The following is a 22,378-nucleotide window of genomic DNA, read 5'->3' on the forward strand; positions in this document are numbered from 1 at the left end:
TGCTGGAATTCAGCTCATTTATGCTGGTACTGGTCAAGGTAGTACATCTGTTATATGAGGCATGGCGACAGTGTTGCAACACGTCTCAAAGTATTATATCAGAGAGACATTATGTAGAAATAAAATCAACATTTTTGCCTTCTCCCCTAATTCTGTTTTAATAGAAAAGTCTCACAGTGCCACCATGATTCCATTAAGGACTTTTTTCAGCTATGTCAGATTACCGGGAATGAGAATGTCAGATGTTCACTGCTGCCCTCTGTAGTGAAATGTAACGATAATACAGCATCATGAATCATTTGCTTCTCAGTACGGTATAAGGTCATGGGAGTAGCAGCTGTGGCTTTCTTTCCACCTAGATACTGTTTCCGTAAAGCCATTTCTGTTTTTATTCATGCAAATTCGGTTTCTCCTTTGTGTGTGTGTGTGTGTGTGTGTGTGTGTGTGTGTGTTATGTATTTTAGGGAAGAGTCTACAGGGCGTTCAGGGTCTCACTGCTAGATCAGACTCTAGTGATCCTCCTGTTTACAGCCTCCCAAGAGCTGGGATTACAGGCCCGCACCCCCACACCCAGTCTCAGTTACTATCTCAGTGTGCCCTGGGGGTGAGGCTGGCATGGCAGGCCCAGGGATCGAACCCCTGGTCCCTGTGCCTGCTTGCAGTGCTTTAATCCGCCAAGCTCTTTGGCCGGTTCTTCTCCTTTGTGTTAACATTAACCAGGGAATACAGTATTTTCCATTACCAAAAGAATAACTAAAACTGTAACTAATTCTATTTTTTTCCTCACAAATCTTTTTAATTTGATATGATACTCTTAATTTGATATGATGTTTGTGTAATACAAACACAGATACTTTTAATTTGCTAGGATGTTTGTGTAATACATCTTTTTTCTCATGTCTTTAGGCAAAATGCATACTTTTTAAAAGCCTGCCTCCCCCAATGCGCTATAGCAGCTCTTCCCTATCCGTTGACCTCGGTTACATAATAGATAAATGGGATGGCTCATCATCAAGGAATTCAGATTAGATACCGAAGTGAAGCTGCTCCATCAGATTAAAACCCATGTAAAAATAAATGCAACATTATATTTATTGACCTGCTTATTCTGCCATAAACCAGTGTATCACAAACACCACTGATGGAATTTCTCCAGTACCTCTCTGTGCGGGAGAAAGTTTAACCACTCTTCCAGATGTAGGAAATTCCTGCAGCACCAGCTTAGAACATTCTGCTCCTAGCCAAGCGTGTACACAAGCATGTTTTGAGCAAGTTTTAAGGGTGGCCTGCAGGAATACATGACTCTGAACAGCTGCTGTCCTGTAGTCGGAGGAAGGTTTCTGTGTTAAGAGAACCTAAGCCTAGTGGGCTGTGGAAGTGCCTCGCCCTCTTGGGGTGTCCATAGGCCAGCACCTTAATTTTGCCTTTGGCTTTCACGCTTCAAACCTGGGTTCGTCTGAAGTGCCCTGCTTCGGTCCTGGGCTCCAAGTAGAGAACTCTCTATTTAGTCCCTTGTTTCTGTTTCTTCCAGCCTTTGTTTCCGGGTCAAAGGCAGTGTGAGGAGGAGGAGGATTAAGTGGAGGGTTACGGCCCCTCCCCTCCAGCCCAGCATGAACCCAAGGCCTAGTGCTGGGAGGTTTCTTAGTGGGATTCCAAGCCCATGTGTTTGCTGATTGAGTTGTTCCAGTGTTGGCCGATTTGTTTTGTAAGCAGTCACTTGGAGATCTCTTCTGCGTGTCCTGCCAGTTGTTCTTTTGGGCCATGGAAAGGGTTTTTCTGGATTGGTAGGAAACCAACCTTCTCTTTCACAAAAGTCTTTTTTAAAAAATGTATTTAGGACAGGGTCTCCAGGGTCTCACTACGTAGATCAGACTTGTAGTGATCCTCCTGTTTTCAGCCTCCCACATGCTGGGATTATAGGTGCGCACCACCACACCCAGTCGGCGTGCCCCAGGGGTGGGCCATCACGGCACACCAGGGATGAACCCCAGTCCCGCATGCAGCCTAGTCCGCTGAGCTGTCTGACTGGCCCACAAAAGAAGTCTTTCATGGGTTTAAAAAAACATAGTATGTATAGAGGGGAAAAAATCACTCTAAAGCTAAGACAACATCACTTAATAAAATTATAAGTGGTTTCATATAATTTAACACTTCATACTATCTCATTTTTAAAAAAAAGTCCTTTACAACTGCACCATCCAGCCTAGGGCCAGCCAAGGACCACGTCTTTTTAGTACACTGTGTGTCCCTTAGACTCTTTGCCCCTTTAACCTTGTTACTTTTCTGTATCATCAACCTGAAGAAACTTAGATATTGATAAATGAAAGCATCTAAATGTGTTTAAACATTAAATGCTATTTAAAGTATTTACTATCTAAGAGTATTTTTCTGGATAGCCAAAACAGTATTGTCCTATGTCAGTTACAATTGCATAGTGCCCTTCCACTTCTTTTTGCTTGGCTGGGGATTGCGCCCAGGACCTCCCATATTCTAGGCAAGTGCCCCGCTGCGGAGCTGTTCCCCAGCCTGAAAACTCTGAAAGAAATCTTTGTAGTTGTGTGTCCACGCCAGACCCATGTGCTGTATATGATTGTGTATTTGGTTTTCTCGGTGACATTTAGTCTGGCATGGCCCCTTCATTCATGTCAGTGTCCTGTGGACAGGACAGGACTGGTGTCTGGCCAAGCGGCCTGCCTTCAGATCCGTCTCCTGTGTCCCTATAACTGGAGCCAGGGTAGTAGCCACTCCTCGTCACATGTGGCCGCTGGGCCTTTGGAAGGGAGCTAGTCCGCACTGAGATGTGCGTGGGTGTGCAGTATGTGCTGGGCTTCTAAGACTTACTCCAAGGGGGGAAAATGTAGAATAGCTCACTTATCACTTTAAAACTATGGATTATAATATTCATAATAATTGGCATCATGGATGAAGTAGATTTCACTATTAAAATTTTTGGGGGCCGGGGAGATGGCTCAGTAGAATAAGTGCTTCCCTGGCAAGTGCAAGGGCCTGAGTTCAATTCCCAGTCTCCCCACCCCCCAAAAAAAAATTGTATCTGTTTCCTTTGAGGATTTTAAAGTGGGCTGGAAAGCTTTGTGTGCCTTCGATTACTCGATTACTCGTCTGACAAGTGCTGCTTTCTAATGTCTTAAAGCAGAAAATGATCACCCCCAAGTCGCTCCACGTCAGTTCCCCAAATTGTAGCAGGAAGAAGAACATTAGTGGGCTAACACGCTCCATAGTGAGGCTTTCATTTAGTGACAGCGTGGGAGCTGAGCGATTTTCCGCACTAGACCCTGCCTAGGGAATTTTAGTACCTGGCGTCCTGTCCAGCGGATGAAATAGCTGACCCACGGCCTCTGTGACCACCGCCAGTGCTCAGGTGTGGAGCTGGAGGTGGGCCGCGCTCGTCCTGTGTGGCCAGGGGAAGCGTGCGCTTGCTTGCCTGCCCTGTTGATTTATTTATCTGTCTACTTATTTTTAGTGTTGGAGAACTTGGACCAGACAATTCTCCCGAATTGTGGATCGCTGGAAGATCAGCAAGATTTCCAAGTCCCGGAATTTGTGAGTACAGCTACTTTTCCTTAAGTCTGTACGGCGAGCTGGAGGTTTTTCGCCACATAGGGGGTGAGATTGTTTCAAGAGCCGTTCTGCAGGGCTTCCAAGTCTGCTGTAAGAGCTGGTGGCACTGACCGTCTTCAGAGCTGCGGAGGAGTCTAGAGAACAGGTCCCGGAACGGCCGCGTCGCGGCATCAGGCACTTGCTCTGGCGTGAAAGACTGCGACCTTGCGAATCTCCCACCTCATCCACAGAGCTGGTACTCGACTCACTGATACAGTTGCTGTGTCTGCTCTTAGTGACTGCAGACTCGCTGTCTCTGCTGAGCGCGTCACCCGGCGTCACACACCGACTGTTGCTAGTCATTTACAGTGGACGCAGGCCAACTCGGATCTCCTTCTGGAACTTTAACCCTAAGCCATTTAGGGCTAGGGATGTTCTAGTTGTTCCTACCAAGAAGGGGAGCTAATGCTTCTCATCAATTAGACTTGTTAAAAATTAGCCATGGTTCCTACCCTCAGGAATTAAAAATCTTATTAGATGCTACTGTGATTTCATTACTGTCTCATTTAAGGAAAACTAGGTGCATAGGACGCCCTGCAAAATGTCTGTGCTGAATATACTGTATATTAGGCTCACGTGGAGAGAGAGGACGTACCATAGGGTTGCACCTGATGTGCAGGAACAGTGTGCCCAAGGTCCACCCAGATTTGCTGATTTTTGTCCCCACTACAAAGGCTTCCTTGCCAATTATGTTAGCGATGCAAACATCTTTTTCGGGTTATTTTTGAAGTCCAGTATATAGTTGTCACTCCGGTCCTTGGCAGAGTGTAACTGCATTACGGATGAAGACAAACGCGCTCGCCCTGCGCTTGTCTCCTCTCTGCACCCCGAGTGTGGCCGGCAGCCAGGGAAGCGGACAGTGCCCAGGCCTAGGGGGACCGCACGGAGGACCGCTCTCGCGAGGCCGTCGCATCTCACAGCGTGGCTCCTGTGGCTCGCTTGCAGACCACCTGCTGGGAAAATCACTTGGCTGTAGTAGAAGGACGTAGTGTTTGGTGACTTCCTTACTGTACCCAGTGAGACTTTCAGTGAAGGAAAATTACAAAGACGCAGCAGTACCCTGCGTCTTAAAGTAGCGGAGAGATTTGTGATTTTTCTTACCCTTGGAGCTGGTTATAAAGCAGAGCAGACAGAGGCTTCATATTCATGTGTGGTGCTGGTACCGACTCATGGGGCCGCCCCTTTATTTCTGCAGCCGTATTTTATTGATGCCCTGTCGGCAGCATAACCTAAAAAGAGCCGTGCTGAGCAGGGTGCTGGTGTGCATGTTAAGCATATGTGCAGCTCACGCCGGTTCACATGGCGTTCAAGGCTGGCACACCTCAGCCGTGTCTTCGCTACAGCCGGTGAAGTGCAGACGCACTGGTAATCGTAACTGTTTCCACCTTTAGCGTTTTTTTTTAGGCAGGGTCTTGCTGTGTAGTTCAAGCTAGACTTGAACTATGTAGCACAGGTTGGTCTTGAATTTGTAGCGACCCTTCTCTTTCCGCCGCCTGAGTGCTGAGATTACAGGCGTGTGCCACATCTGGCTTAGCACGAATTTTCTCCCCGGCCCCTGATTTCTTTTTTTTTTTAGTGTATTGCATTAATGTGAAATATTTATTATAATCAATGAGTCAATATTGATAGATTATTAACTGAAGTCCTTTGGTTACATATGACGCAGCCTTGGTTTTGTACATTTTATGTGCTTTGACAAATGCATAGTGACATGCATCCACCATTATAGTCCAGACAGTAGCTTCGCTGGCCTAAGAGTCTCTGTGCCTAATAGGCTGCCCCTGATTTCTTGATTAACCTCTCTGCAAAAGTTTGTTATCTGGCTATTCTAAGCTAGCGTGGCCAGTGGTAGAACTCAGGTTCCCAGAATACATTCACCTTTCTGAGCAGCTTATTTTAACAAGGAGTTTAAAGATGCCCAAGTTAGGAGATTCTTAGGCTAAATTCTCACTTTTTATTTTTATTGTCTTTTGGGTACCGGGATCTGCTGTGCAGTTCAGGCTGGCCTTGAACTTGCAGCAGTCCTTGCGCCTCAGCCTCCTGAGTGCTGGGTGACTACAGTGTGTGCCACAGTGCTCGGCCTCATGGTTTCATTTCTCGCTGCTGTGCCAGAACTACCGAGAGCCATTCCGCCATCCCCACCGATGGGGCCGAAGGCTGTTGAGCCTGTGTGGCTGATAACAGATTCCTACATCCTGGCTGTGATCTTCATCTTGTTGTGTGTTCATGCCGTGCTCAGGGAGGAATCTGACTTGTGCTGCACAGATTTTCACACCACTGGTGCTCATTACACACCACTTCTCTGTGTAACTCGAACAGCCTCTTGTACTTTCTCCCTCGCATCGCCTTAGCCGTGGACTCCGCTGTTGCAGTAAACATTCATTGCCCATCGCTGTCTCCATGGCAGACGAACAGGAGGTATAGAAGGGGTCCCTAGAGGCAGGGCGCTCCAGGGAATCCAGCCTTATATTTAAAACAATCCTTTGTGTGGGCAGAAGATTAGCGCTTCATTGCGAATGATGGATCCGCTCCTGCAGTGTGCTGGGTGATGCCAGGGCAAAGTCGGGTGAGTTGATCCAGACCAGATTTTGAAACCAGAAATTCAGGTGCCGCTTGAACCTGGGAGCTGAGGGTTCCCAAAGGCCAAGCAAACTTGAGAACAGAAGGCAATGAAGAAGAAAAGAAATTAAGAAATGAGTATTCTGTTTTTCTCCGTCAGGCATTTTAGAAGCTCCAACTGTAGTTTGCTGAGTTGGATTACAGAGAGCAGGGCAGAGACTGTGTTTGCTTCAGCCTTGTCCTCAAGTCAGACTGTAGAAGGACCAGGAGGCTGGCTGGCGTTTCTGTGCCGCAGTATATTTACATGGTTTGCGCAACAGGGAGCATACGATGCTTTTCATTATTAGTTTGTTTCCTTCAGAATTTGTTTTTCTTTCACTTGAAAAAGACCTGAGAAAGCTGTACCAGCGGAGTAGCTTTGGTCTCTGAGATCATAAGCTGTTTTCCTCCACAGCTCGGTGTCTCTACTGTGATTCCTCGGTGTCTCTACTGCTGTAGGAGCTCCGTAAGTCCTGGCTAGGCAGGCACCGGTGTCCCGCTCAGCGCCGTGCGGCTCGGAGACCGCAGCCCGCCTGGGAGGGGCAGATTTCCACCTGGCCTTCCTCTCGGTGGCTGCAGTTTCTTGACTGTCTGCGTTTGCATGTCTGTGTGGCTTCTCTCCACCCCCCGCCCTCCTTTGCAGTCCCAGCAAATGTTAACGTGTAATCAGAGACGCGGTTGTGCTTCTGCTCTTCCACGTGAGGAGGCGGAGGCGGGAGCGTGTTGAAACCAGAAAGGAGGGCTGGAGCTGCCCAAGGTCGGGTGAACGTGTGGGAGGGAGGCCTGGGGAAAGGCAGCAGCAGCCTTTCAGGGTTTTTTGTTTGTTTCATTTTTTTATTTAATATAAGCATAGCGGAAGATAGATTTAGAACCTGTTTTATTAATTTTTTATCCTAAGTTTCCCATGCTGTCTTCTTTTTCTGTCCCTGTTACCTTCGCTAACTTTTATCTGTTTCCCTCAGTCGATGAGGTATAGTTCACCACACTGATTTTCAGAACTGACCAAGGGTGGTATGGTCAGGAAGCTGGCGGCACACAGATGCTCTGGGAGCGTGGGAGCGAGGACCATCGTTGGGGTGCACGATGGTCCCTGGAATGAGTTGGGTAAAACGAGGCTGGGAAGTGGGTCCCAGGTCACTGTGGAGATGCAGACCTGGAAGTAAATGCTGCAGATGTGGGCTGTGTGGCTGGAGCTCCTGGTAGGGAGTCACCCCGGCGGTGACAGAGAAAGGAAGGCTCTGCAGCATGGTTGTTGGCAGGCGCAGGCTGTCAGCCTCTGCCCCAGCTCCTCGGGGCTCTTGGCCCTGGCTCCCTGGTTAGGAGCAGAGGAGAGATCTGAGATACGAATAAAAGCTGCACGGTCAACGCTGGCCCCAGAAACCCCAGGCTCACTCCCAAGTCTGGGTGAGCCGAGAAAGCCAGGGCCCTCTGACCTCGCTGGCCCTGACCAGGACCGCAGAAGGGAGTGAATCTGAGCACTGATGGAGTCCAGTGTGTGGTGGGGAAACGAGGAGGGTCGTGGTCCAGCAGCCCTGGATGTGTGTGGGGAGAGTGGGAGACGCTGTGTGGACAGAAACCAGGCCATGGTCAAGGGGAGGCCCAGGAAGTGTTTTCTGATCAGAATTTCACTATTCATAGCTCATTTCCAGCCTTTCCAGAACTTGAGGTTTACAGAGGATTTTCCTGACCTTTTAGAAACACGAATGGTCTTATTACCGGATCTTATGCAGTTGATCTTTAAAAAATGGTTTAGGTACAATCAGATTCAAAGGAATTAATGAAGAGTTTGGGTTGGCAAAAGAAAATTGGGATAAACTGGGGAAGAGGAAGAGAATTCACAGAATTTAGACTCAATAGAGAAATAGACTTAGAAAGAAGGATTAAAGCAGAACAAATATGAGTGTCCTTAATTAAGCATTATGCTTACACAGAGAGAGATATTGAAGGAGAATTATCCCCATCTGGGATTTCAGGGAACTGGCTCCTTTTCTGAAGGAAAATATTGCTTCATCCAGAATATTATTAATTTAATTTTGAATTTAAGTATCTTTGACCAGGTAAAAATACATCTGGTCCTAAGGGACATCCCCCAAAAAGTATTAATTTGCTAAGCTAGTATTTATTTGATGTCTACTATTTTAGGCTTTAGCATACAAGGGGGGGGGGAAGAACTTATATTGGTGGAACCAGAAACATTAAAACAAAGTAAGTGAAATATGTAACATGGGATATGATAAATCCTTTAGAGAAAACCAAAGGCAGAGATTGTGTGAGGATCCTGACAGTTTTAAATAGTGTGTTTGAGGCACAACATCTCATCCAGAAGGCACCCAGCAGAGGAGACCTGTAAGTATGCCTGGAGCAAACTGCTGGGAAATGTGGAGGAGGAGCTCCAGGGTTGAGAGGCCCAGAGAAGGAGCTGGGCTTGGAGATTTATCATGTAGAGGAAAGGCCGAGAGGCCTGAGGCTGGACCAGAATGTGGGGTTAGGGAGAAGGCTAGCTTCGGGATTCTACAGGCCACCGTGTAAAGACTGGTTTCACCTCAGTTGGGAAGTCCTTTGTCTCTGGGGGAGAGGAGTTGGGCTCTGAGCAGAGGTGACCTGGTTTTATGTTAATGAGGTCCCTTTGGTTTTTTTGTTTTGGTTTTTGGCGGAACCAGGGATTAAACTCAGGCCCTTGTGCTTGCCAGGGAAGCACTTATTCTACTGAGCCATCTCCCCAGCCCCAAGGTCCCTTTGGTTGTATTGAGACTTAAGGCTGGAGAAGCAGAGTGAAGGCAGGATGACCTACAGAGCTTTCCTGAGAATCCCTGGAAGGGCTGGTGGGTGTGGACCCTGAGCATTGGCTCTGGCTCCGAGGGGCTATACTCAGGTGTGGGGTATATTTTGATGGTAGATCTGTTGATAGATCAGGTGAGAGGTGTGAGGAAGGATGGTGAAGGGTGGCTGCAAGGTTTTGACAAGGAAGATTGTCACAGGAGCAGTTTGGAGAGTAAGGTATAGAAGAAAATAAAGCTTCTGTTTTGGATTGCAAAGTTTGAGACATCCAAGGGGAGATGTCAGTGTGCACGAGATAGGTGCGTCTGGAGTTAAAGACGCGTCCAGCTAGAGACCTCAGAGTTGTCAGAGTACAGATAGGGTTTAAGGTGTTCACACCTGGCCATAATTTGTGTATCCCACTGCTGGGTGGCTCTGAACCCCCAGTGGCATGTGCATGACTGTCCCATCAGGTGGCATGGCACAGTCTGGTGATGCAAGCTGCCTAATAGAACAGCCTCGTGTGTACTACCGGTGGTATCTGCCGGCATACCTGTGCTGAAGCCCTCAGCAGCAAGGGAATCGGTGGGATGGAGATTTGAACTGAGCCCTGGGGGATGGGGAGGACGAGAAAGAATCAGGAGAGGAGGCTGAGTAAAGAGAGGAGATCAGAGAGGGCCTTGGATGCCAAGTGAGAAAGTATAACTAGGAGGGGACGGCCAAATGCTGAGGACAGGCATGGAAACTGGACCATTGGATTTGACCCAGGAAAAAGACCTTGACAAGAGAAATAAATGACTCTCAGGTAGCGTGGCAGATCCAAAACCTTATCAGGAAGGATTCAAAGCAGAATGGGTGAAGAGCGATTGGCTCCATGGAATTTAAGAATTCTTTTCTCTTTTTTCCTCCATAAGAATGCAGGCAGAGGGTCGAAGGAAGATTAGGGTGAAGAGAATATATTTAGTTTTAAGATGGCATCAATTCATATTTTAAAGGTGGAGGAACAGTAGTTGAACAGGGTCAGAACATTTGATGATGCAGGAGTAAGGCAGATTTTTTAAAAAATATATTTAGTACAGGGTCTCACTACACGTATTGGACTCGAAGTGATCCTGTTTTCAGCCTCCCAAGCACTGGGATTTCAGACACATACCACCACGCCCAGTCTCCATTGCCATCTCAGAATGCCTTGGGGGCGGGGGTGGGGCCGGCACAGGGGTGGGGGATCAAATCCCCAGGCTCTGCGTCTGCCAAAACAGGTGCTTTAATCCACTGAGCTATCTGGCTGGCCTGGAGGAAGAATTTGGGATAATGTTGTTCAGAGGGCAAGAAGGGGTTGGTCTTGGCCCACAGGTAGAGGGGTGGGCTGTTGCTGTGGAGACCATCACGCTGAGGAGGAGCAGGGAAGCCAGAGTGAGTGGCGGGGCACAAGTGGAATGCGCCCGGTGGATTTGACGATAGGAGCTTTTGAAATATTTTTGGACTGTTTCACCTTTACCAGAGACATGGGAAGTAAAGCATTAGCTGTGACTGAGTAAGGTGAAGAAATATAAAGAAAGAGGAGTTGAGGCAGGGCTTGGTGGAGTGGGAGTGGGAATGCCGTGAGTGCTGGCAGCAGCTGGTGGTGGTGTGGGTGTCCCATGCCCGCGAGCTCGAAGGAGCAGGGGCGGAGCAGCAAAAGGTGTGAGCTAGCCAGGGGGCTTCCTCCAGGTCACTCAGGCAAAGCAAGACGAGGGTAAGAGAGTTACGGGGTGTGGAGGACCGTGGGCGCGAGGAGGGGAGGCCACGGCAGCAGCCAGGCAGGTCCCGGCGGAGCCTGACACCTCTGGTGGTTATAACTGAGGAAGGATGCATGAGCTTTCGGTCACAGATACCTGAGATAGAGTATAAAGAGAAAAGATTTTAGGACTGGGGAGATAGCTCAGCGGTGTAATACCTTTCTGGCAAGCTCAAAGCGCGAGGTCCTGAGTTGGATTCCTGGCAGAAAGGAAAGGAAAGGAAAGGGAAAGGGAGAGGAAAGATTGGAACTCAAGAGTTTTGGGGGTTCTGGACAGCCATCGGTCGTCGCTGCCTTGGGCGTGGCAGGGCGGCAGGAGGGCCTGGTGCTGGGGCACAAAGCCGCACCCTTCACGCCAGGAAGCGGGAAGCGGAACAGATGAAGGGAGGGCTAGCAGGCGTGCCGGGCCCTTCAGGGGCCTGGAGACCCCCTTCTACGCTCTGCCTCTTGCCAGTGATGTCACGTTGTGGAACAAGCCTTTAACCCTGGATTTCTTGGGGAGCAGGCAAGATGTAAACCTGAGGAATCACAGTGACTCCAAAGCTAGGTTTGGGCTGTAACCTTGGAACGCGTGGCCCAAAACTGCGTGAGTGAACGTGGAGATGCCCAAGAATTATGCCAGGAGCAGTGTATTAGAGCAGCGACCGTGAGCCGTGACCAGCCCTGTGGAACTGCAGGAGTCCCCTCCAGATTCTCGTCTCGGTCCAAGAAGTCAGTATTTGTAATTCCAAACATGTGTTATTGGAATCCCATCAAGTTAATTCCATTCTACCACTCCTGGTGCAACCCATGGTGAAAGTAAAGACACTAAAACATTTATAATTATCGGGGAGCCAAAGAGCCCTAAGTCTAGCTACGAAGATGGCTTTCCGGAACAAAGAGGCTGACCCGGGGCTGCACCCGGATTTTATTCAGTGGAGGAGGAGTGGCTTGAGGAGGAATGACTGAGAACTGTGGGAAGTAGGTGAGTACTGTGAGCTGAGCTAGGTAGGAGGCCTGCATTTACCTCTGCCATATGCAGAGAAAGTAATTTGCATTATGCTGTTGAGATAGTATCTAGTGTTTTGGGATCTGGTGCTCAGCCAAGATGGAGACAATCGCTCTTCTTTCCAGAACAGCTGCTCAGGTGGGCCTGCACAGGGACGAGGACCCCGACTCAGAATCGGTGGGTGATGGAAAACCTGGAGGGGCAGGGCGGTGATGAGCAGGACCGTGGGAGGTTCTCGGGCACATGCGTAGGAGGGCGCCGTCCGGAGGGGAGGTGTCCCCTGAGGGTCAGAAGCGTACAGCTGCGGGCCTGTGGTGTCGGGGAGGGATTTGCTTGGGACCTTGTTTTCAGGTAGAATGAACACAGGACAAGTGGGGGTGGGAAGATGTTACACAACGTGGGGAGCCAGGTGACCAGAAAGTTCTCGGCTTTGGGCAGCAGGGAGGGCCTGTGGGGGCTGACACCCCACACCCGGGCTTTGTCTGGCATCACTGAGATACAGCGACAGGAGAGAGCAGGCCTCAGCCTGGCTGGACTCTGTGGGTGTGGCCAAAGGAGTGTCCTGGGAACAGGAGGCTGCAGCCTGACCCTAGCAAAGAAGTGGAAAGGGGAGAAATGGAGAGTGCTTAGAGGAGGAGAAGGGGCGTCTGGGGTCTGCGCAGCTGCAGAAGGAATCGGAGTTGGGGTGAGGAGCCCTGTGGAGAGGGAACTTCGCCAGCCACGGCAGTCTCAGGAGTGAGGTTGGTGGCGTAGGGCAGGAGAGGGGAGGGGAGCTGTGGGGAGCCCCAGCACACAGGTCACTGCCCATGGGGCCTTGGGGGCCGCGGAGGACAGGATGGCGAGGGTGTGTGAGCCAGGGCTGCAGTTTCATGGCTCAGGAGCAGCTGCAGGGAAGGGGAGGGGAGGTACCCGAAGGAAGGAAGTAACTAGTGAAGAGATCCCAGGAGGCAGGGTGACAGTGGGACAGCAGTGGAGGCCGGGGAAGCAGCAGATAGGCTGGCGCAGGCCTGGGCCGCGGTCCACAGGGGCCTGTGAAGGAGGAGAGTGTGACTCTCGCTTCCTTTGCCTGACCCGCCAGCTGTCCCCAGGGTTTTGTCTGCGTGCTTTGTTTCAAAGTGGTTGGTCAGGTTTTGTTTCAAAGTGGGCTCAAGGATCTAGTTAAATATTTTTATGTTTTTTCCCCTGAGAAATTGAAACTTCGTTGTTTATTTCTGAGGTAACTGAAGCGGCACTGGGGCTCTTGAAAAATATCCACTTATTTTAGTAAATGGATTAGTGTAAGGTCTTTCCGGTTAAGCTCAGAACCCGACTGACATCCAGGGTCTTCCTTGAGTTCCCAGGATCTGCAGCGTCAGGGTGTGGGGACAGGCCGGAGGCTCCCGCTCATAGCTTTCTCCGTTTACACCTACCTTTCTGTACACAGCAAGATGACAGCGTTTGTTTGTCTGTTCAGTCTTATGTCTTTGATGCTAAATTTGGCAGACTAAAAAATAAAACCCAATCCCCGAGGAAAACCAGACCAAAGATAGTAAGCTAGAAAAAGAGGACCCTCAGAAGAGGGCAAAAGATCAGAGACAGACTGGCAGGAATTGTTTTTTTGACCCACTTGCTGTGGTAGGCCTTCTCACGCGTTCCCCGGAAAGCTGGTTTTAGCTGTTTGTTCGTTTGTATTTTGCCTGTCAGAGCACAAGATGACAGCACATGTATTTTGTCTGGACCTGTAAGAACGCTGATGTTCCCCGTGTGGCTGATTCGTGTGGTTGATTTGGAAGCTATTCATGGGCTCTTTAGGACTGGGGAGGATGAGCAGAGGTGGGTGGACCAGCCTGCGGCCATGTCCCATGTCGTTCAGAACTTTCTCTGAGTCACAGCTCAGGAATGCAGAATGTCTTCCAGGGAGAAGCAGGCACAATCAGGTTTAGGTCTCTGGCTCAGCCTGAGCACAGGCACTTCAGCCAGTTGGACTCAAACCACCAACAAAATTTCATTCTGCTCAAATCTCTGGAACTTACCAACCTTTTACTTTTACATCATTAATTGCAAAATGCTACAGTAAACCATACAGAGTACAGAGTGAGTTAGCGTGGTGTGACATTGGTTGATTGATTGATTGATTGGGAGTTGCTAAATGATGAAGAAGCAATAATAGACCTACAATTTAAGGAGGACAGTTCAGTTGTACCAGGAAGCTTCTGTGTTACTCTTGTCTTCCCAGTCAGTGAGGGTGAGTTGTGTTGAAAGAGTTCCAGCCCTGGAAGGGAGTGTTCTGCAAGGGAATGTGCTTGTCCAGATGGGTTTAAGTTTCCCGGCTGGGAACCAGGGTGTTTAAGGAGTGTGGATTTATTTGTGGGACCACGGTTAACTAACTGAGGTGATGGGGGGCTGGGACAAAGCCAGAAAACCAGAGTGACAAATGGGACAGTTTTCCAAAACGGGGTGGAATTAACATAGGAATTGGGCAAGCCCTAAATTCTGACAAATGGAGACAATGAAGCTGGAGCATTATCTCCAGCAATGTTGAGTGACATTTTTAAACAAGTGGTTTGTGAATATTAGAAATAAGTCACTGGGGACCACCATGAGCTCCATGAAAAGATGTCATCTCAGCCTAAGCACATTACTTTTTAAAAAAAGTGTGTGGGGGTGGGGGTAGGGGTGGGGAGGATACTAGGTAGAACAGGAGAAAGCCACAAACATTTTTGTGTGTTTTGGTATTTTAGCAAGGTGTATAGAACAAAACCCTGCTTCAATACAAAATTAAGAAATGTGGTCCTAGAGAATGCGCTTATCTGGGCAGTTGGTATTAACACTGAAATAGTGGGTGGAAATCAATTTCTAGAGGAGGCAAAAATCAATATGAATTAAAGTAAACCCCTCCTCTAATTCATAAATACTGGCTGCTTAGGAAAAGAGCCTAGGAGTGAAAAGAGCTAAAGACCGGTAATGTGGACTAGGCTGATGAGCTGGTATTATGGCTAATTGAGCTCAGTGTGAAATGAACATGGGATGGCGATGTGAAAAAGTTAGTGCACATCTAGGCCACGTCTCTGTCTGCTTCTAGGAACCAGGAACGCTAAGGCTTCTCCTGCTCGGTGGTGGTTAAGCAGCCTCCCCTCTCGGTGTCCTCCTTGGAAGGGAAATGGGCATGTTGAGAAGGGAAGGTTAGCAAGACGTGATTCCTTCCATCTAGGCAAGAACAACACAGGGCCTGAATACTAGACCACAGTTACTAGTAGCAAAAGGGGCGAAGCGTAGTAAAAAGGTCCATGAGTAGGAAGTAAATATAACATAGAGATTTCATTTGGGTAGAAAGACATCTTGTACACTGAAGTGTATCTGATAGTGTGGAGGAGTTCAAATACTGTGCCTTGGTTACTTTTCTCTCGTTGCTGGGACAGAAGACCCAATATTCAGAGTGAAGGAAGGAAAGGTATTTAGCTCATAGTTTGTGGAGGTTTCAGTCCATACTTGGCTGGCTCCAAGGTGGAGTGGAATATGGCAGAGGGCAGTAGCTCATGGTGGCAGAAAATAGCAAGAGCAAAGGGAGGAGCAGCAGCAACAGTGGCAACAGAGAGTAAGTCTGCCTCCCTTAAGTGGCATTCAGGGTATGGCCCCAGGCTGGGTGTAGCACTCGCACCCGTAATCCCAGTGCATCATGAGTTAATCACAGACTCTAGAAGTCCACGCCATGGCTGCATGAAGCTTTGGGAGACAACTAGATACAAACCATAGCATACCACAAGGCTGAATGGACAACAGTCTGAGCTGAAGATGATGGAGCTAGGACGTAGGGATGGGGATGGGGACAGGGAGGCCACACTCATCTTAGGGGGTTGGGTTCGCAAGACTTGCTGCTAATGGATGGAAGTGCCGAATGACAGAGGGGCAGTGTTTCTCTGAATATCCTACCGCAGTGCCACATGGGACGCATTCATGTGTCTGCATTGCCTGTTTTATATTTTTTCTTCACTCAGCGTACTACCAGCAGCAACTGAATTATGTCACTGATTAAAACCCTTTCCTCAGTATATCAGTGTTCATTTTATGTGGTTTTATTTATTTTCAGAAATCCTTGCAAAAAAAAAAAAAAAAAGCATGTGAATTTCTGCCCCATGAAGTAACACATGTGAAACTCAGCGAGCTCTCTGTTATCTGCGGATATCAAAATTAATTTGACAAAAACATGGGTGAGGAAAACAGGCAGCCCTGGGCGATCTGAACAGGGACGTGATGTATGTATTTCCCATGGACCTCTCCTGATTGTAGGTCATCTGTAAGCATGTCACCGTGATGGGCAGGAAAGCTCACAAAAGCGAAAGAATTAAGCTCAAGTCGAGAGCCCGCTGGCCTGACCATACCATGACCTAAAAAGCAGCACACGTATAAAAAGTTGTAATAAAAATTTCAAGAGAAGTGTAGAGCTTGGTGGAAATGTGCATCCAACGTGAATTCATGGGTTTCTGGAAGGTTGCAAAGGGGAGGCCCGTGGGCTTTCCGTGGCCGCTGTCCTTGCCGTGCTGTGGACACCAGTTAACTCAGAAGGCCGAAAGGCTTTGGAAAGGTGATCTGCAGTCTTCATTTCTAATGTCCCTTAGTGAGCTGCAGTTCTCATTATTTTAGCAAATAATCTGAAGTGTATGTTTACTGTACATCTGAAGTGTATGCCTGTGTCTATCTCTGGTAAGAAGTTAGAAATATGTATTCACTTGGGAAACCCAGATGCCTCCTTCAAAAGGAAAACACATTTACTGTTTCCCGTGGGTCACCTTCCGAGCTGTAGGGCAGTAGGACCAGACACACTGCAGTAGCCCCCAGAAAGCGGCTGCATTCATTTTAACGGGCAGACCAGTGGTAGGGATCGCTACACTGTCAGTGAGCAGCAGGATTTACCGGGTCAGAATCGTACTTGCTGCTGAAGTAAAATTGGACGGCAAAGTCCAAGACCCATAAAATAAAAGCAGATAAGGAAGACTGTGACAGATCACTCTGCCACCCTCATGGTGTGGCCACTACATCGCATTCTTTCATCAGCCCTCTTTATAAAGTAACTATAGTTTCTTGAAATAAGAAAGTTGGAGAGAAGTGGACACAGTGAGGTTCTTGAGACCTTTAAAAGTGCTTTTACTGCTTGTTTTTAAGTTTTCTTTTTTGTAGGTGCTAATTATCCTAAAAGTTATTCTGAAAGTGCTCCTAGGCCGCGGAGCATGGGATGGGCCTCCTGGAAGCGGATCCCCCTGTCCCTCAGGGGTTCTGCGCTCAGGGCCGTAGGCGGGCTCTTTTTAGGACCTCTGTTTCCTCTTGTAGAAAAATCAGCAGTAAATTTCCTCTCCGAGGTGTTGTTCAGCGACTGTACAGTGTTTGGAAACCTTTTAGCTCTTAAAAAGCATATCCATAAAATAATAATACAGCAAGACTCTGATCCAACATTTATGGGAGCTCACACTTGGCTGAACACGTCAGGCAGGCGGCTGGCCAGCGCTGAACGTCCGCAGCTCAGTGCCCCAGCCGCTCCTCTTGTCCTTTCAAATGAAATCAGACTGTCACTATCAAAAGAGTTGGTGCTGTTGTCCTACGAGAGCAAGCGAGTGCATTGGAACCTTGTGCCCCTGAGAAGTACGGCTGTAGGCGCTGAGGTAGCTATGGTGGGTTGGGGATGTGTCACACCCAAGCAATATTCTGAAGTACAAATAGCAAAGTCTATTAATAAATCAATATGTTGAGCACTGTTAACAGTTGCTGATTTCCAGTGAATTGGAAGTAAACACTGTTTAAACTGCAGTATTTGGAGCAAGCCACTTCACTGACTTTGTGGCAAAATCTTCTTTTATTCAAATTTATTAAACCCTGTGCTTAGAGAGCTATGGAACGGTGTAGCTCATGTTTGCTCTCAGGGCCGAGGGTGGTAGCGCTGTTCCCCGCTGTCTTCCTGCATTGTTCTGTGTATGCTAGTTGTGTACTGGAATAGTGGTGGCCGGTGGGTGGGTTGAATGGTTGACAGGGTGGAAGTTCTCTCTCTGTACTATAAGGCAGAGTATAGGATTTGATGACTTCTGGCGGCATTCGGTTAAGGCTATCATTTTACTTAAATAGTGCTTTTAAAGTAGGAAGGCTCAAGTGCCAATTCATGTTACTCTTGTTCTAGGTTAGGACTCAAGTGTGTTTCTAGTGTACAGTTTATGAGGGCCACAGTAGTGCACCCCAGCTTTAAGACTCACTGTCTTACAAAAATCAGGTCTGATTTTCATGGGGGTGGTTCAGTATATAGCGCAGCCTTGAAGGGTAGATCTTAGTAGGTGCTGAGGCCTGCCCAAATCCATACCCATGAGGCCCTTTTTATACTCTTTGACTGATGAGACACCCACCTAGATTGTGGAGAATGATTTACTTCACTTAAAGTAGCCAGCTGTAGATGGTATCCCACCTGCAGAATTCCTTTATAGAAACACTCGGCTCATGTCCGATTGCACAAGTGAGAATTATGGACAGCTGAGCTAAGCTCATGCGTGGTCCTGTCATGGTGGATCTATTACAGGAGTAGCCAGGCAGTAGTATCACATGAACAAATGAAAGTAGGGACCAGGGAGGTGCGGCTGTGTGCACGGGGCCTGCAGCCCAGCTGGCTGGGGAGAGGTTGGTGAGGTGAGGCTGAAGGTAGAAAGGCCGCACTGAAGGGTGGGCCCTCGAGCTCAGGGTCTCGCTCCCCTCAGAGCTTGCCCTGACGGTAGAAGCGCTGCCCACTGGGGCGAGAGAGGAGCAGCCCCTCACCACGCAGGGGGCTGCTTCTGCTTCTCTGACCGCGCCCTCCCCACTAGGGCTGGGGCGGTTGCTGGCTAAAGGCAGAGACCCGGGATAACCCGCGCCCAGGCAGGGGGAGGGCTGGAAGCCGTGAAGAGCCTGCGGACTGCACGTGCGCGAGCGCCCCGCCTGGCCAGTCGCTCGCGACGTTGAGCTTTTAGTGCGCTGCAGGCCTCGCGCTGTTGCTTGAGTGTATCATCCAGTAATCGTGCCTTTGTTTCCCTGTTTCTACACGTGAGTAGAGTTAGTTTTAAAGGGAAGAAATGCACAAAATCCATACGGCTACTTGTATGTGCTAGAGCTGAGCTGCGAACCCAAACACTCTGGATGTCAAAATCAATCTTTTATTCTTGTTTTGGATGCCCTCAGTTTACCTCCTAAGTAATAACAACAGCTTCAGTTGGATTCGTTAGCTTCTTTTAAGGTATAAAAATGCCTTATTCTCCATTTAAGAATTTTCCCGCACAAAGAAGGTAAAGTAACCAGCTTTTAAGTGTCATAAAATGTAGCTGAAAGCTCATTTCTTCAGAGCATTTCTTCAATAATCCAAAACAAAAATTGACAGAAGGGTTTTGTCTTTTATGGATTTTCTCTTATTAGTGCATGTGTGCAGTGCAGTGTTTCCACTCCTCGCGTGGGCTGGTGTGCGTGCAGACACCCGCATTCCCCTGCACCGTTGGCCCCAGCTCCTGGTCCCCCGGCCTTTCCCGGGTACGCGTTTGCAGCGCTCGGCTCTGTTCCCGGGTGGAGTCGCTGCGCATGCGCGGCGTGTCCGGGTTCCTCTTTCCGTTTCCTGCGCTCTGCTCCCCTGCCCCCCTTCTGCCTCTCCCTTCTCTCCCCATATGAGGAAGATCCGTCTTCCCACCTCCGCTTGTCTGTCTTTGGTTTTGGTGTTTATTTTTATATTGCTTTCAGTGAGTCATGTAATGGGTGTGTGTGCGCGCGTCTGTATACATGTGTGTGCACAGGCATGCACGTGTGTTCACTTCGGAGACATCTGTGCATTTTCATACCGCAAAGGATAGCCATTCTCACAAGCCAGCTTTTCACTTGAAGAAAAAGAATATCCATCAAACAACCAGCTGATATAAATTGAACTAGTTATTTGCCGCAATAAAATAGACTTTTTTAAAAGTAATTTGTACATCAATTTTAACTCTCAGCAGAAGTCACTATAAGCCAAATAGGTAACAGTAGGATCTAATGTAGAGAAATGTGAGTCGAAATACCCGGCCGCGCTCTGGTAGTCACGCAGGGGTCCTGTAATCCGCAGCACAAAGGCAGTCAGGGCGTGGTGGCCTTATGGTGGCCCACGCCTTCCGGTCAAATGTCCACACTGCAGAGAAAATGCCAGCACTGCTGAGCCCAGGGCTGGCTGACGGTGTCCCTCACTGTTTTCCCTTTCCTTTGGGACATACTGGGCACAAATGAATGCTTACGTCACCTTATGTATGTTTCCCTGTTGTGCTTTTGGTGACCTCAGCTCGTTTGAGTAGACCCGGAGAGGGCATGGAGGTTACCACTTGCAGGGCCCATCTCTGCGCCCTCACCAGAGAGGGAACTACTGCCTTCACGCAGCGAGCTGCTGCCAGCACGTTGGCGTTTTCTTCCAGACAGAGCCTGGCCTCTCACACACGAGGGGCACGCGTGGTGGGGAAGGGCTGGGAGCAGACTGCCGCGGCGCACCTCGCGCGCACGGGCCGCGCAGGAAGGGTGCCTGGAGCCAGGGGCGGGGGCGCGGCTCAGCGAGGTCCGTGGCTCCGGAAGTTCACATCTGCGGGCACTGCTGGGTTCCACCGAAGGCCAGATTGTCCGCTTTTCAGATGTCTCCAACTATGACCAGGCTTTTCTGTGTCTCATCCTGCTCTGCTTTTTTTTTGCCATCCTGAGAAATTATTCTGTTTTTCCCCCTTCTGCATACAGTTTCACTTTAGTAGAAAACTTGGTTGTTGCCAACATTTGAAAGGAAGACAAATTGAAGGTGCCTAAGGAACTCTACAGCCAGAATGAAAAGGACAGAGCTTGGCATTTTTCTGTAGCTTCAAATATTTTTTTAAGGCTGGGGAGATGGCTCAGTGGGCTGGGGAGATGGCTCAGTGGAAAAAGTGCTTTCCTGGCAAGCGCAAGGACCTGAGTTCAATGCCCAGTTCCGCAAATATTTTTTTAAGTGTTTTAAGTTTATACATTTTTTTAAGTTCTAAGTTTATATATATTTTTAAGTATATACATGTATGTATGTAATGTATTTGGTTCAAGCCTCCCTACGCAGCTCAGACTCGTAGTGTTCTTCTTGTCTCTGCCTTCCCAGTGTTGGTATTTACAGACATGTGCTGCCACGCCTAGTTTCAATGGCTGGCTTGGTGGAGGGTGGGCACTGCATGCAGTACCAGGGATCAAACCCAGGTCCTTGCAGTTGCCAGGCAGGTGCTTAGACCACCGATCTATCTTCCCCAGCCCCTGTTCATTTGTTTTAAATAACACAGCAAATGAAACACTAGGGTAAAGGCACAGCCTAGGGCAGTGGCGCGTCTCATTTTCTCACACGCTCAGTGCCCTGCATAGGAAAAGTTACACCATTACAACACTGGAGACAGCCTAAGGCTGCTAGGAGCTAGAACCCCTGGGGGCTGAGCCTGGGGTGAGGATGCTCCAGGAGGTGTCCCTCCCCAGTGTTCATTCTGGAACAATCTGCTTAGTTGGGAGGCTCCTGAGCCGCTAGCAGTGCGCCTTCACGCACTCCATGCTGGGAGAAAGATAACAATTACGTATTATTATTTTAGTGTTAGTACCAGGGATTGAGCTGAGGACCTTGCGCTTGCCAGGCAGACACTTACGCCGCTGAGCTATGTCTCTGGCAGTGTTTTACGTGTGTTGCAAGAAATGCCTCTTAATGAATAGAATGATTTGTTCTAATGGTGTTTGTAAATAGGGTCACAAGTCCGCATCTTGTACAGCAATTAACCACTAAGAAGAATATATGCAGTGTATTATTTGTTGAAAAATAAAAAATAAAATTAAATTAAATTAAAAAAAAAGAAATGCCTCTTAGGGGCCGGGGAGATGGCTCAGTGGAATGAGCGCTTCCTGGCAAGTGCACAGGCCTGAGTTCAATCCCCAGTTCCACCAAAAAAAAAAAGAAAGAAAGAAAGAAAGAAAGAAAGAAAGAAAGAAAGAAAGAAAGAAAGAAATGCCTCTTGGAGAAGTGTGAAGAAAAGGAGGAAGGGGTGTGGTTATGAAGTAGGGTGGTTCCTATGCTCATCAATACGGAAGGCAGAGGCACATCGGCCGGCCGCGTTTAATGAGGAATTCTACACGCAGGGGCGCTCGTCAGGTGCTAGCAAGATGCAGACGCTGGTCGGTTTCAGACGGGAAGGAAGTTTTTAAAAATATTGCTTGTCAGCTAAAAAGCAGTTGGTTCATAAGCAACAACACAATTAATATGAGCGTTCTGACAAGTTACTTGAGAACACAAACCCTTCTTTCTTCAGAGTAAATTAAACTACTTCTATCCAGATCTGTATGACAAAAGAGACCATTTTAAATTGTATCAGAGCTGGTGGGTGAGATAGCTTAGGGAACAGGGTTTGATCCCCAGCACCACAGGCCTTTCCTTCCCCACCCCCATGGCGTGCTGAGCTGGCCACCGAGTCCTGGCATGGTAGCGCACCCCTGTAATCCCAGTGTGGGGAGGCTGAAAACAGGAGGATGACTATGAGTGCGGGCTGCATAGTGAGACCCTTTCCCAAATACATAAATCGCATTAGACCTGCAGTCTCCTTTTTTTTTTCCTTTTATTTTCTATATTGAAGACTCATTTAACTTGTCTTGGTTGCTAATTTTAAATT

At 48.4% G+C, this 22,378-nt stretch overlaps 1 protein-coding gene across 2 annotated transcripts in view; it reads left to right on the plus strand.

Annotated features, from left to right (window-relative positions):
* Ano6 (anoctamin 6) overlaps positions 1 to 22,378 on the plus strand; it is a 169,584-nt gene that overhangs the window by 65,799 nt on the left and 81,407 nt on the right. For both annotated transcript variants that reach the window (XM_023723612.1, XM_023723613.1), the window contains one exon: positions 3,482 to 3,561. In XM_023723612.1, coding sequence (XP_023579380.1) covers positions 3,482 to 3,561 — 80 coding nt within the window. The remainder of the gene's footprint in view (positions 1 to 3,481; positions 3,562 to 22,378) is intronic.

This window comes from Octodon degus, unplaced genomic scaffold, assembly GCF_000260255.1.
Source record: "Octodon degus isolate 3935 unplaced genomic scaffold, OctDeg1.0 scaffold00100, whole genome shotgun sequence".
Lineage (NCBI taxonomy): Eukaryota > Metazoa > Chordata > Mammalia > Rodentia > Octodontidae > Octodon > Octodon degus.